The sequence below is a fragment of the Stylophora pistillata genome, chromosome 14 (assembly GCF_964205215.1).
Source record: "Stylophora pistillata chromosome 14, jaStyPist1.2, whole genome shotgun sequence".
NCBI classification, from domain to species: domain Eukaryota; kingdom Metazoa; phylum Cnidaria; class Anthozoa; order Scleractinia; family Pocilloporidae; genus Stylophora; species Stylophora pistillata.
In genome coordinates this window covers 9,082,279-9,096,651 of record NC_142532.1, presented here as the reverse complement: position 1 = coordinate 9,096,651, position 14,373 = coordinate 9,082,279, and the positions used below count along the sequence as shown (strand labels likewise).

Genomic DNA, 14,373 nt, shown 5'->3' with positions numbered 1-14,373 from the left:
ACTTGAAGGTGTGATGTTAACCGTAGGAGGTCTACTCTATCACCTGAAAGGCCAGGAGGTGTGGATAGCAATTCGAGAATTTCACTTCTGGACTTGGAAGAAATGACCGACGTAACGGAGGGCGGCACGGTTATCTTATTAGCGACTGGTACGGAAATCGACTGGGTTGTATCCGTTGTAGCAGGCTTCTTTACAGTTCCTTTTGAAACCGGAGAAGTCTGGGGAGCAGCGCGTTTACGGGAGACATTGACTGATGGTACTTGGTCAACCGATGTGCAGGTTGGAAAACGGTCCTCGCTGGCCTCAAGGTTATAATCGCACTCTTCAGACTCAGCAACAACGTCATTAGGGACGGGAGCAATTGTCTCAGCTGTCACATCATTTTCTTGAGCTACAGACGAGGGTATGTCCATCTCTACTGATGTGTCTACAGCAGGTTGAGCACCCACGGTCGTCTGACAGTTCCTAGCTAGATGTCCACCTTGACGGCATCGGAAGCATTTGCCCCTAAGGGGACACTCTGCCGACTTATGACCAACTTTATGACAAGTAGTACACTGGAGGGGTTGCCCCCTATACCAAATTTTACAGCGGACGCCACGGATAGAAATAAACGGTGAAATGACATTCCTAATAACCATTTGGACAATGCGTGACCCGGTGGACACTGAAGGCCTTCCGGGCCAAACCTGATTGCGAACAGATTTGACCGTACCATATGCAGACAAAGCTGTGCTGATGGCGTCGTTTGATCCCTCAAAGGGAAACCAAGAGACTACAACAGTAGTAAGCTGGGGAGGAGGAGGAGGGGGTTTAACCACCCTACACTCTACATCCCCCAACTTGATGACACCTAGCTCCTCAAAAAATAACTTAGCAGCATCGCCGTTCTCAGCAAAAGTGACTCTCGCAACACGGCCAGGACATGCCTGCACCGCAGCCACCCGATGGTCAGACTCACGGTCAAAAAAACCCAGCAACAAACCAACCGCTTCCGAGAAAAGTACCTCCTCAGGGAGCCCCTGACAGTCAACGTCGATGGTCCTATTAAAGGACACGACCATGCTGAAACTCGGACCCAACCCAAAGACAAGTCAGAGGGATGGGTGACCGAAACAGAGAAAAAGCAAAAAGGAAAGCAAGTTCAGATCGACCGAGAAATCCAAAAAAAGGGATGGGCGACCAAAACGGAACCAAAGAAAACAACCACTGCCAGGGAGGAAAAAGTCGCAAGTTTTCCCTCCCGGCAGGTACTCACTTATCCAACTCAGACCTCGAAAAACACCAGAACCAACTTCAAACTACAAGAGTATGAAGCAACACTTACCATGCGAGACCTGGGCCTCATCAGTGCAGAGCTAATGCTAGGATGGAGGAGAACCAATATGGTCACCCCAAACGATCCAACCTTTGTGGTATCGTCTAAGCCATGCCAGAGTGCTCAAACTAGAGTACACTAGCGAGCATGCGCAATTGCAGAGCAATGACTCATCCTAGTTAGAGTGCTCAATTTGGACATGAAAGCAAAGCTTTGTATGCCAATATATATATATATATATATATATATATATATATATATATATATATATTGAACAATTATTCGCCTCAGGTTCGGTGAATATCGTCGAATAATCCCCGAGACGAAGTCGAGGGGATTTTTGGACAATATTCACCGAATCTGAGGCGAATAATTGTTTTAGTATAATTTCAGAGCCGAACAGAGAAATTTCTAAAAAACATTTTAGTAACATTTATTAACATTCTATTTTAACATTTTATATAAACCGCGTGGAGCGGTTTATATAGCGTCATATAAGGAACCGCTCGACCAATCAGATTGCTGGAGACTCTTTGCTCAGCTCTGATCAGACAGATTTAATTAAAATAACGCACTCATCAGACAGATTCAATTAAATGTCTGATGAGTGCGTAGCACGAACCTCCGAGTAACAGAAACCATGTGTCGTCTTGTTTGATCGCTACCTTCTGTATTAAGCTCTGCACATGTCTAATGAGTACTCTTACTCAAAACCAACCCTGATAGCAAAGTTCCTACAGCTATAAACAGGATTGTTTTGAAAGAAAGTCAGAGCGGGAACGTCAAAGCCGTAAATAAATATGCTACTTTACAACCCTGCATACTGAAATCATTTAAACGGTACCATGAGTCACATTTTGCTCGCGATAAGTGTTTATTCATCACGAGATCGTAAATACCCCACTTAAAAGGAAATATCTAGTGAGATTCTCCAATGTTCAAACTTTACGTTAAATGCGATTTTTATGACAGGAGATAAAAAATGGATCGTTCACAAAGTCGAACAAATGACTACTGAAAAGTCCACAGCCCACGATTAAAACGTTTTTGACGATGAGCTGTTCCTAAACATTTTATCATGCGCGCTGTGAAAATATCTGTATGATTTAAAAAAAAAAAAAAAAAAACGGAAAAGCCTACTCTTGCCTACGAACGTACCTGTATATATTTCCTCAGAGATGGTAATTATATTTCTCGAAGGTAACAGTTTTACTTGGGCTTCAGTCTCGGAAAACTGGTTCCGTTCTCAAAACTTTAACTTTGTCTGAGGATGAAAAGACTTCTCTGTCACACGCGTCATATAAAAAAACACGTATCAATAAAGGCTTTCCTAAGTTTAAACCCTCTCATACACTGCGACGAGCGGCCTGTAAGTTGACAAAACCTGCGCTTTCAAAAGTGGGGAGCCGGAATCATGATATATTTACTTTAAATATTTTTAAATATTTTATTTTGGAGCCTGTTGTAGTCATGAAGAAGTATGTAAACAACAGTCAAATTCGTGGGGCTGCATTTGACGGAAACTGAATTTTTCCGATAATGGCTAGACTTGATATCAACGAAATTTTTGAACGATGTTTTCAACGTTTCACAAAATTTTAAAAACAACTTCCAAAAATGTTAATATAAAAATTACAATCCTTAAGAATATTTTCATTCCGCCATTTCACGTGCAACAAAACTTTGGACTTGTTTCAAAAACTGCAAGAAGTCCGGAAGCCTCGCAACTATGTCATCTGGGTTCCAATCCTCAGTGCAAAGAGCTTCATCCAACTCTTTACAGTGCAAATGAAGATCAGTCTACAAACGTATAAAAGCAATCAGGCATAAGTAAACACTGAAACGCAATGATTAAACACTGAAAAACAATGAATCGTATAATGATCATTTTATGGCTCCTGTCTTAAATGCTTCCAATACATCATACCAGATGCAGATTTTTGCGTTATATTGTTTCTTCGTTTACAGCTGTTTGAACATCACACTGAAACTGACGAGCAGTTGTTAATAGACGTACAAAAATTACTGGTTCGCATACCGAGAACTGTTTTACAAAGCATGCATTAATGTCTTTGTAGGACATAATAAATTGGGACCTTAGTCGGAAAGCATGAGTCCTTCTCAAATTTCGACGCTCGGCGTCAATTCATAATTCAAGTCCCACGAGCGAAAAATGAGGTCCAAAAGAAATGCAAAAAGAAACGTTGAGTGACATTACATAACATGCTTAGTATGGGGAGGAACACTTTTTGAAGAATTTATGAATAGTTTTGTTCTAAGAAGGCTAAGCCCACCACTTTGAAGAGTCTGTGATTCGTAAAAAATTGAGGCCGATTATTATAATAATTTATGAATAATTATAATAATTTATGAATATTATAATAATTATATCCATACACACAAAAAGATCATTTTGACCGGCCGATGGAGGGGCCCATACCGATTCTCTGGAGTCCACGTTTGAGATGTCACTACGCCACGAGCTTTCTTTGGAAATAATAATAGCATATCCCTCACTGGTGGTGTACAAAGTTCTTCTGGAGGATCGTTTATAGATCAAGTGAAATCCCTCGGGTATGGCCTCCGCGGGAAGGCGGAGTCCGAAATCGTCACATTCATCGAAAGTCAGTCCAGAGAGATACTTTGACAAGATGAGTCTTACTTCTTCTTCTGGTGCATAGTCTGCGATGGCCGCATGATCTACAGAAAAAGCGATACAAATGATGATAATAATGATTATGATGATAATGATATGATTGAATATTATTATTTTCACGTTAAACTGTCCTAAAAATGTTAATTCACAAACAAGAGACTTGCTCGAAGATTCGAAATCATTCACTATGGACGCTGTTTTTAGCCCCACAGACTGTTCGATGCGGGATTTTAGCTTCTTTTGGACATAGTAGGTCTTTGGTGATGACAGTGACCAAAGGTATAAACAATCTAAGGCAACCATCTAGAAAGAGGGGAAAAGTGCAAACCCTTTCATGTGGAAGTATTTTTTTTTATCTCAAGCAGAAGCCTATCTTTTAAAAATATGTTTGCAGTTGGCCTTACTTTGAAAGTGAGGCCTAGAACGTCAGGAAAAGCACATTCCATGAATGCGAGTTCATGCTGACATGCTTAAGGTTGTCAAATTGACTTATTACTCAGTCAGAACTGAATTTCTCTTGTAAGCTTACAATGGCAAATTTACTACTGTGTAGGGTGTTTCAAGAAAACCTTAGGGGGCTTGTAGTTATATATCTGAATTTCAGCTTTCTAGAAGTTGCGTATTACCTTAAGGAGTTTACTTATTACAGTGAACTCTTCACTAATTATAGTTCTCTTTGCAGGTACCATACTCACGTAAAGTTTCAACAGTGTATGTTGTTAAAATAGCAATTGACTTAAATGAATTTTATTTCAGAGGTCTTTATGATACTAAATTATCTTCGTTTCAAACTTACCTGTTCGCCCTCGAATAGTTAACCTGCAATCAAATTCACAACCAGGAAACAAAATGTCGGCTTGTAAATATCTTCGAGAAGGAAGGACTAGCCATCCCCGACATGTAGACCGTGTTTTTTCGTCCTCAAAGGGAATTGTCTCCAGGATATTCTTCACGTCGCTGAAAGGAATTGGAATGTCCTCCAATTTCTTATTTATATCCGCTTTTGCCACCCATACCTATTCATAAAAGGTTACATGAGACTTGTAGTGGGTCTTGGATGAAACGAAGAAAACGCATTTACTGATTTTTTTTGCATATCACTTTGTATAGCATTGCTTGAGGTTTTTTTTAAAAGAATCTCTGTTTTTTTTTTCACGAAGCTTTTCCAACGTAAGCTTAATCAGATGGTGCACTGACCTATTTTACGCTTATTGCATTCCTTGGACATTATGTGGACCCGTGACCATTTCTAACCGTAATCTCGCCTTACCTTGCATCGCACTTGATGCCCACATGGTGTCAAATATGTTAAATCATATCTCACTTTGAAATCTTCAGTCGTCGTTTTACACAAATGACCCTCCAGGATCTTCTCATCGAGATTTAAACCTTCTTTAAAGGCCACTTTCCAGTAGTTTTCAGCTTCTGAAGATTGAAGCTTTCCTGTAGCTTCATCAATACTCCATTCCCCTTCAGTCACTTCCTCTACAAGAAAACAAAATAGACAGAACATATTTTTTTTTTGGTCACTTTCTTTCGTAATGGTGAATCAGAAATCCGCGGTCTGCTCCTCTTCAAATGGCAAGATTCACTGATAAAAATCAGGCCTAATGCACTATATCTGAGGAATACTTAGTCTATTTCCAAATATTCGACGTAACGGTTCTTTTTGTATTTTTTATCAGTAAGAGCTCGTCCATAACAAATAAACGAACGAGTGTGAACCAAGTTTTGCTTAATATTGTATTAAAGTCGTTTCCGCGGATGAAAATTATTTTACAAATTTCACCGACAGTTTCTCATCTCTCCTTGATAATAAGAGTAACTTGCAAATGTCTCTCAAAAGTATTGTACTGTATTGTTGTACCCAGAAGTGACACATATGTACATCCATAACACACTAAGAGCCGACATTAATGACAGTGAAAACAAAAACGACAAAAGTCAAAGTTACGGAAGAAAGGAATGATATGGGAATGGATATGGATGAAATTACCTTCATCGGGTCCTCTAACGATGGCCTTTCCCAAGTGACACCACATGTCAGCCTTCGGTAGCTCTTCGGTTTCAAACTTTATTTGACGCAGTGCCTTTAATGCAGCATCCATAATCTGCGACTGATAGCCTTCAGCAGTACTATCTGGTTCCTGAATTAGATCAATTTTCAATTTCAAATCCTGATGTCGAGGTAATAAGTTTGATGAATGCAAAATGTTAAAGATATAGGTTAACAAACTCTTTTCCACTGAAAAGGCTGTCATATTCCCGAATTACGTTTATAGTAAATGAAGCTACTAGTAGTTTAAGTGTGGAAAAGAGAATTTCACAGCTGCACTTGCGTAATTGCCGAGTTCCTTGAAAAACATCTACGGCGTCAACGGGAAAATTAAACATTAAGTTGATCATAAAAATGTTTTTGATGGTCTTAGACTTTGGTAATGAAAAGGTTCACTTATTACACAATAGAACGGTTCCCGCGGACAAAAATCCCCTCATGAGTGGCCGTTCGCGTTAGCGTGAGGAGGGCAGAATACATACCTACCTACCTGCCTACCTGCCTGCCTGCCTGCCTGCCTGCCTGCCTTCCTACCTACAGTCAGACAGACAGACAGACAGACAGACAGACATACATACATACATACGTTAATTGACCATTCCCTCATAGGGCTTTTCAGGGCCATTCTTACAACAACACCCACCCATCCTACCCCAGAGGAGGACATCCACCACACAGTAATCTCGTGCGTGGAAAATTAACGTCTCCTACCCCTAACCCTGCAGGAGACGGGGCCTACGGTTTATTCGTCCTTATTCGAGAAGACTAGAATACCTATCCATTTTTTGATATTATAGAAATCCAGCAAATTCTCCTCAGTTATTTTAAGACCATGAGTATTGGTCCAGTCGAGGAACGAACCCTCGATCTCCCGCACAACACAATCCTGCGCTCTAACCAATTGAGCTAAGCGAGGGGCGGTGCATATAAATATAAATCCATGCGGCCCCGCGAGCTAAACGAGAAAAGGAAGAAGTAAGACCAACGACCACATGAAACACTAAGTTGGTTAGGAAAAAAAGATTTTAATAAAGAAAATATTTACGTACGATGCACGATCCTCGCAGTAGAGAGCGCTATTTATGCAATAGTGAAAATCAGACCTGAAAAAAAAAAATCAGGCCTGTACGGGATTCGAACCACTGACCTTTGCGATACTAGTACAGCGCTCTACCAATCGAATCCCGTACAGGCCTGATTTTTTTCAGGTCTGATTTTCACTATTGCATAAATAGCGCTCTCTACTGCGAGGATCGTGCATCATACGTATCTACAACCGCAGTTTAAAATATATGAACTTCATATATTCATCGTAAAGAAAATATTTGTTTACAAATAGGAATTTTATGTTTCCTCTTGAAGTGTTGAATAAATTATTGTTAAAGGGTGACGTAACAGCAACGTACGGTTTCTTGAATGGGATGTGCTTCAGTGAATCATATTGATACCCCCAAGGTACCATTAGACATTCGCCTACGTGACCTCGTGGTCATTCTTGCTGTTCATTTTAACTAACAAGCAAAAGTTTCTCGGTATTTTTCGTCTTATCGGTAAGTTTACCAATACTTTTGTTTCTTTGATATTTTATCTATAGAGTCATAGTTTTTACGTGCAGTTTTGAACATAAATAATAAAATGTACATATGAAGGTGTAGTCTGATCGTCCGGGTGAGTGTAGTCCTGAGAAGGACTGTTGTCGGTGGTAGTGACTGACGTTTCGACAACCTGTGCGGAAGTCATCATCAGAGTCAAGTGAATGATTGTTGTCAGTAGAATGTTCTTATTCCAGTTCGTGTGAAATGATCGGTTGGTTTTGCCGTGATGTTATTGGCTGTAAGACTCAAGTGACGTAAGTCGGTCGTGATTGGTCTGTTTCGATCTGTCGGTAAAGTTAGGTCGTTCTTTTTCGGTCTTTTGTGATGTTTATGTCGTGAATGAGTCGTTTCTATGGAGCGGGTAGTTGTTGACATCTATACATACCGTACATAAAAGGCATGTCTGAAAACATCTCGCGCATCTTACTACCCTTCAATATCCGCGTCGCCCACAAACCCATCACCACACTACGTCAGTTACTAACCAACGTTAAAGACAAAGACGAACCGAGGAACAGACAGGGAACGATTTATAAGATCAATTGTTCCGACTGCCAAGCCTCCTACATCGGTGAGACTGGCAGAAACCTCACAACAAGACTGACTGAACACAGACGGGCGACGAGGAAAGGTGATGTCAGCAATCACATTGCTGAACACCATCGACTTACCAACCACAACATTGACTGGGACTCTGCGCAATGCCTAACCAACAGCACTGACTATTTTCAACGACTGACTCTGGAAAGCTGGTTTACTAACTTAGAACAGACTCCCCTAAACAGATGTCAACAACTACCCGCTCCATACAAACGACTCATTCACGACATAAACATCACAAACGACCGAAAAAGAACGACCTAACTTTACCGACAGATCGAAACAGACCAATCACGACCGACTTACGTCACTTGAGTCTTACAGCCAATAACATCACGGCAAAACCAACCGATCATTTCACACGAACTGGAATAAGAACATTCTACTGACAACAATCATTCACTTGACTCTGATGATGACTTCCGCACAGGTTGTCGAAACGTCAGTCACTACCACCGACAACAGTCCTTCTCAGGACTACACTCACCCGGACGATCAGACTACACCTTCACATGTTACCCCCGGGTTCAAACCATTTACTGCAAAATGTACATAGCTAACCGTCCTCGAAAATAAATCGCTTTTAATGTCAACTGTTATGAGCAAACCTGATGTTCATAGTCCTCAGCAGGTTTCAGTCGATATTGACTTTGCAGTCCGGGAAGAACCATGCGCTCTCCCTCCGAAACTTGCTCTAGCCTCAATTTACAATCCCTTGGCAGATTACAGCCATCAATGAAACAACATACTTTGTTGAATTCGTTTTCCACTCCCCTTAATCTTGCTCCATCCTTAAAAAAATAACAATTAAGTTTAATACTGCCTCAGCTGTTTTAAAGTAAAACTCATCACAATTAATTGACAGTTTATCACATCTGTACCTATAATTGTATTTGTAAGTGGTAGAACATTACTTTTGGGGCTCGAAGCTATATCAGACACCTCATGATTTTCTCGATCAGCGTCTTTTATTTTTCTCAAGGATCCTCCATATTGTGCGTTTCGACCCTATCATCATTTCAGCTTTCAACAGAGAATTGCAAAGACTTGTTTTTCTTTTTCATGAATATTCTATGTAGGAATGAACTTACGATGATAGTGTTAATATACAGTTTGGCCTGTTGTCGTTGCTGTTCATTCCCACTAGCTATATAAACTTCACCATCTTTCCTTACGACTTTTGCTCCTGTCTGAGTGCTGATATCACGGAGATTATCTCCTCCTTTCCCCATTACTAAGCCTTTAAACTCTTGAGGAATCTCGACATGCTCACCAAGGGAAGGTGCCTCTTTTTTCTTGCACAATACTTCTTGCTGTTTTAAGAAATTAAGAAATGATTGGATTTCAGACACATCTTAGCCAGTCAAGGACGAGATCAATTACAACAAACTGAAGAAGCAGCACCTGTTTGATTGGGACCGAGGCCATTTTTGCAAACTCAGCTCGAAATTTTCATCCTCGGTAATGAATGAAAGTGATCTTATTTTCAGCGAATCCATGCGTGACGGAGACACTGTTAATGTGCGAAGAAGAGTTCTTCTTTGCCATTTAATGCTCATCTAAGCTAATGACCGAAATCTCACGAAATTTGGGTTGTCGCTCTCTCGACGTTTTAGAAACCATCAGTAGAAACTTACCACCTTCCCTAAAATAAGACTCTTGGCGCATGCTCGTTGTTCCGTATCGCCGCTGATTAGGAAGTTATCCGCATCTCTCCTCGAGCTAATCCGTGCTCCAGATTTCGCCATGATTTCTCTAATATTACATCCGCCCTTCCCAATCACATGACCTTTCAAATCACTTTGCACCTCAACTACTTCACTCTCCATCGCCTCTTCATTTTTTTTCTTGAGGTGGTTAGAAGCCGATCTGTGAACCATAAGAATAGTTAGGCTCTTTTCGGATCCTACACTGTGACACGACAAGGTTCTACAATTGAACTTTTTAGGTCTTAGCGTACGTCTCAGTCGAGCTTGAGGGCAGTAACAGGAGCTAACAAGGAAAAGGCTATTACAGGCTTCTAGTGGGTTGTTATCGATGAATTTTCCATGAGTGCGCAAACTTTGTCTCTCTATTTGCTGAGTTTAACAGTGTGCTGTCCTGTGAAAGTGTTTATTTGCCTGTTTATTGTGTTTATTTGGCCTGTTTACTGGGAATTGGGGGAATGGGGCCTCTTCAAATAAGTTTCCTTCGATTGATATTGTAAACTGCTTGATGCAGTCCGTCTAAAGTCCCCCGAAAGTGTTGTTAAACGCCATGGGAGTTTCTTGATATGTGCGCTTTATAAATACTGGTTATTATTATTATAATAATTATACTTATTGCAATTTGGGGTAAATCTAATGAGCCATGTTGCTCATCAACCCTTGAAGTTGTTGTTGTGTGTTTCGCACTTGTATTGTAAATTGCTGTCATAGCCAGAGTGTTGACCTGTGACTGGCGTAACTCTTTAACTCCCAAGATCTGACTGTTAATTCTCCCCTCTGGCTGCTAAACGTTTTCTTGAAAATTAGTAATGGGAGTTTGCTGTTAGATCAGGATAACAGCATCTACTTGAGTAGAGTAGTTTAAGTACTCTCATTACCTTTTTGGTGGATAATGTATGGGTATGATAGGGATAAGTTCAGTATGCTAGTCACTTCTGGGAGTTAAAGGGTTAATCTGGAGACTGAAAGGGTAATGAATTGAACTGCCGATTTCTCAAAGGCAAAAAGGGAATTGTGTCTTAATTAATATGGTGACAGAATAGGGTATTGGCTTTCATTAATTTTTTGATTTCTAAAGGCCAAAGAGTGTTGAATTGTGTCTTAATCAACTTTTTTTCAAATTTACTGTTATTGGCTTTTCATTTATTTGCTTGAATATTATTTGACTATTATTCCACGAGCCGCGAGTTGGATATGAGATGATAGATAGCCAACGAGGCGCGTAGCGCCGACTTGGCTATAATCATCTCGTATCCAACAAGCTCGAGTGGAATAATTATTTTGTCAAAAATGCCCCTAAGATATTAGACAAAATTAATCTTAAATTTTTTAGCTCTCTTTGAATTTTAAGTTGATGCGTACGCTTACCATATTTGTAGATTATGGTATATTGGCTCATATACCATAATGGCTAAGCCAATAAAAAGTCTTGAATTGCATTATCCAATGATCCAGTTTTTAATACTTTCTGATATAATGGTGAATAAAACTATAGTACTTTGTATATAATTATCTTGAAGTTGTATCTCTGGTACCAACTCTATCAATGTCTTTTATCTTATTATCAGCAAGAATTTATTAAATCAAAGCAATTCTTCTTCATCAAAACATCTCTATTCTTCCAAATATGAGTCCAGGCAGCTGATTTGAAAGACTCCTGCTACAGCACTGTAACAAAACTGTGATAATTCCTATAACTTTTGTGTCTGATCGTGACAACATCAATTACACTGTGGCTCCTGAGAGGGAAAAATCTAGCAATTACGACCAAAACACATTTTTGCCAATAAGTTTTATCAATGATTCAATGATCAATCTAGTGAAAACAAAGGAACAAATGGGTGACAAATGCCCTGAAACAAAATGAGCAAAGTGGGCCGATTTGATTCTACTAAGCAGGGATGTACACCAGATTCAGCATCCAACAAAGCAATTTTTAAGTTGTTACCCCTCACAGTGCAATTAACTCAAGTTTTGGAGGCAGAGATAACTTTGAATGAGCATTTCAACCATTGAACTGCCTTGCTGAACAACTAAAAAGTAAATCCTCTTGAGAAGTGATTAATGCCATTCATAAAAGCACAATAAATTCAAGTGACAGGGATGATGATTTCACTCCGAAGTGTCCACCATTACATAACCCTAACTTGTACTTTGATACATTTGATGAACCTCCAGAAAGTAGGGAGAATGCAGAAGCTTCGGGAATGTAAAGAATATGACAGGTCTCAAACACCAAAGTATGGAAATAAAATCATCACCTAGAGCAAGTCACGTCTTTTATTCTAAAAACATTTTTCAACAACCATCTGGTAAAGCCTATATCACCGAAAGAAACCCCCATCCCTGTGTAGCTTACAAATTAAGGAAGAAATACCATGCATACCATGTCACTTCAAGTTAAATATAGAGAATTAATTATCCCATAACATAAATTTAGGATCGATTGTCGCACAAACTGCATTCGGTAAGCAATAACAAAGATGGTCTTCTAATTTAACATACTTATTTCTATTTATATTTGTCTTTGATGTGAAATTTATCCTTAATGCATACATCAAAAATGAATATTTAGTATTATCATCGAATTTCTTCAATTGTCCAGATAAGCTTGGAGATACAGTACTAATACATTATGTAGGTAAGATTCATGAAGTGCAGATTCAATTCTATAAATATTGAGCACTAGTCTCTGCTTTATCAGGATTTAGCAATAGACTTCAAACCAAAACTTTACTAAACAGTGTAATTATGTACAGAAAAAAGAGTATACCAGTGTGTTTGTTTTTTAATTGTTTTATGTTTTCAGTGTCGATATTCTCTGCACTCTCGTCTATATAATTCCTTTAGTGCTGACCAGGAGAAATTGTTTGACAATTGAAGCTTCTCCGGTTTGTAATCATTTCCTATAACCTCACAATTTCAATGAATGACTCAGAGGTATTATTGTAAAGAAAAAAACAGATTCCGGTCACTCAATTACGGTTTAAAGGTCAAAACAAAGCGAGGCAAATTTTTAGTCGGAGGAAAAGGGAAATTACACTAGATAAAATGATAGCTCAAGGTCAACGTAAGACTGCGAAAAGTAATACATGGAAAGCACTGCAGCAATAGCTTGTTTGTAGGATTCTTCCGTATCAATATAGAAATATCGATCATTCCGATAGCAAGCATCAACAATTGTTATACAGAATCCCCTTATATAATTCTGAAAGGACTAGATGATGATTCTGAAAACACCGTATTGTAGCTTTACTGACTGAGACAAATTGATTCCCCCCCCCCAAAAAAAAGCTGAATTTTTGAAACTTTGCACACATGAACTATAAAATACTGCTCAGTGTCAAACGTCTTATTTTGGTATCAGGACATTCTTATTTGGTATCAGGACATTCCCAAAGCACGGTTCATAACATCGATATTTGCATTTGCAGATCTCTTGGTTTTCAGATTGACTTTGTTCCTAAGAAAAAAATACACTTTCTCGTTGTAAGTGACTACGCTGGGACTGTATATAATTCCTCGGTTCTGTATACGGACGACGAAAACGAAAAGCTAAATTAGACAAGATGTGACGAGGAAATACGGATTCGAAACGCGATCTTCAGAGACCAACTGAGGACAAATTGAATATTTAGATTTGAGCAAATCGCATCAACATTTCTTTCAGTGAAAATAATAAAGAAAAGAAGCAGAACGGATCCCTGAATTACTAGTAAAGTGAAATATATTTTCAAGCAACAATCTAAAGATTGATTCAATTACTTTACTTACGACCCCTTACCCTCCTTTTGCGTCGTTCCATCGCCTTCTATCAAAACCACGACTTCCCATAGGTATCAGGCAGCGTTGTCTCTTTCTTCAGTAAGTGGCAGCTCGTATATCAAACATAAATGTCGAACGACTCGCCAAGAATAAGCATTTGAAAAAACTTCAAAAACAACCTAGCCGGAAGTACTTCCGGAAAGTCATTTGTCACCAGTTTCTCCCGGAATACTTGAAACAATCTCGCGCCAGTCTTAATAAACTATACTCGGCCAGGCTAGCAAGCATATGTCCAGCAGCTAGCAGAGAGTTGTGTGGCATAACATGGAGGGCGCAACAGTCGTTCTATCTACTGGGCGCAAGTGATTTAACACAGTATGGGTTAGCGAGAAGTTACGCGTGCAAATAGCTCCTTCCAGCTTGTCAGCTCTCTCGGTGAGTATTAGTCGCTTTCTCGCCAAGTATGCCTGCCAAGAAAAAGGTGTCAAACATTGTATAAGTGATAAGAACGTCGACATCGCAAAACGAAGAAAAGCATTTTTATCAACGTTTCATACTGCTTTTTTCTTGTTTCAGACGTTAACGGTCATATCTAAACGGGTAGTTTTCATAAGTGGCATCCAGACTTAGCACGTTCTTCTGAAACAGCTTGCTTACGAGAAGCGAAGATTGAATAC

General features: G+C 39.5%; 1 protein-coding gene across 2 annotated transcripts; it reads right to left on the bottom strand.

Moving 5' to 3' along the window:
- Positions 1–1,726: 1,726 nt before the first annotated feature.
- Positions 1,727–13,901, bottom strand: LOC148716406 (uncharacterized). 2 transcript variants are annotated; one of them, XM_088746083.1, is made up of 9 exons: positions 13,716–13,901; positions 9,863–10,094; positions 9,317–9,538; positions 8,834–9,016; positions 5,971–6,121; positions 5,245–5,459; positions 4,771–4,990; positions 3,759–4,018; positions 1,727–3,118 (listed from the first exon to the last, which is right to left on the bottom strand). In XM_088746083.1, exons 1-9 carry the CDS (start codon positions 13,763–13,765, stop codon positions 2,972–2,974), a joined length of 1,680 nt encoding a protein of 559 aa, XP_088602209.1. In that variant the 5' UTR covers positions 13,766–13,901; the 3' UTR covers positions 1,727–2,971. The 2 variants fall into 2 exon arrangements, with proteins under 2 accessions (XP_088602209.1, XP_088602210.1); XM_088746084.1 differs by lacking the exon at positions 9,863–10,094 and having other exon boundaries at positions 13,716–13,898.
- Between the last annotated feature and the right edge of the window lie 472 nt (positions 13,902–14,373).

Bases quoted from the DNA above. Each gene is read 5' to 3' on its own strand.
- LOC148716406 (XM_088746083.1), bottom strand. From the start codon at position 13,765: ATGGGAAGTCGTGGTTTTGATAGAAGGCGATGGAACGACGCAAAAGGA. The intron at 9,539-9,862 runs GTAAGTTTCTAC...TTCTTAAAACAG, and splicing joins GTCTTATTTTAGGGAAGGTG to CAAGAAGTATTGTGCAAGAA. The intron at 3,119-3,758 runs GTATGGGCCCCT...ATACGTTTGTAG, and splicing joins ACGTGGACTCCAGAGAATCG to ACTGATCTTCATTTGCACTG.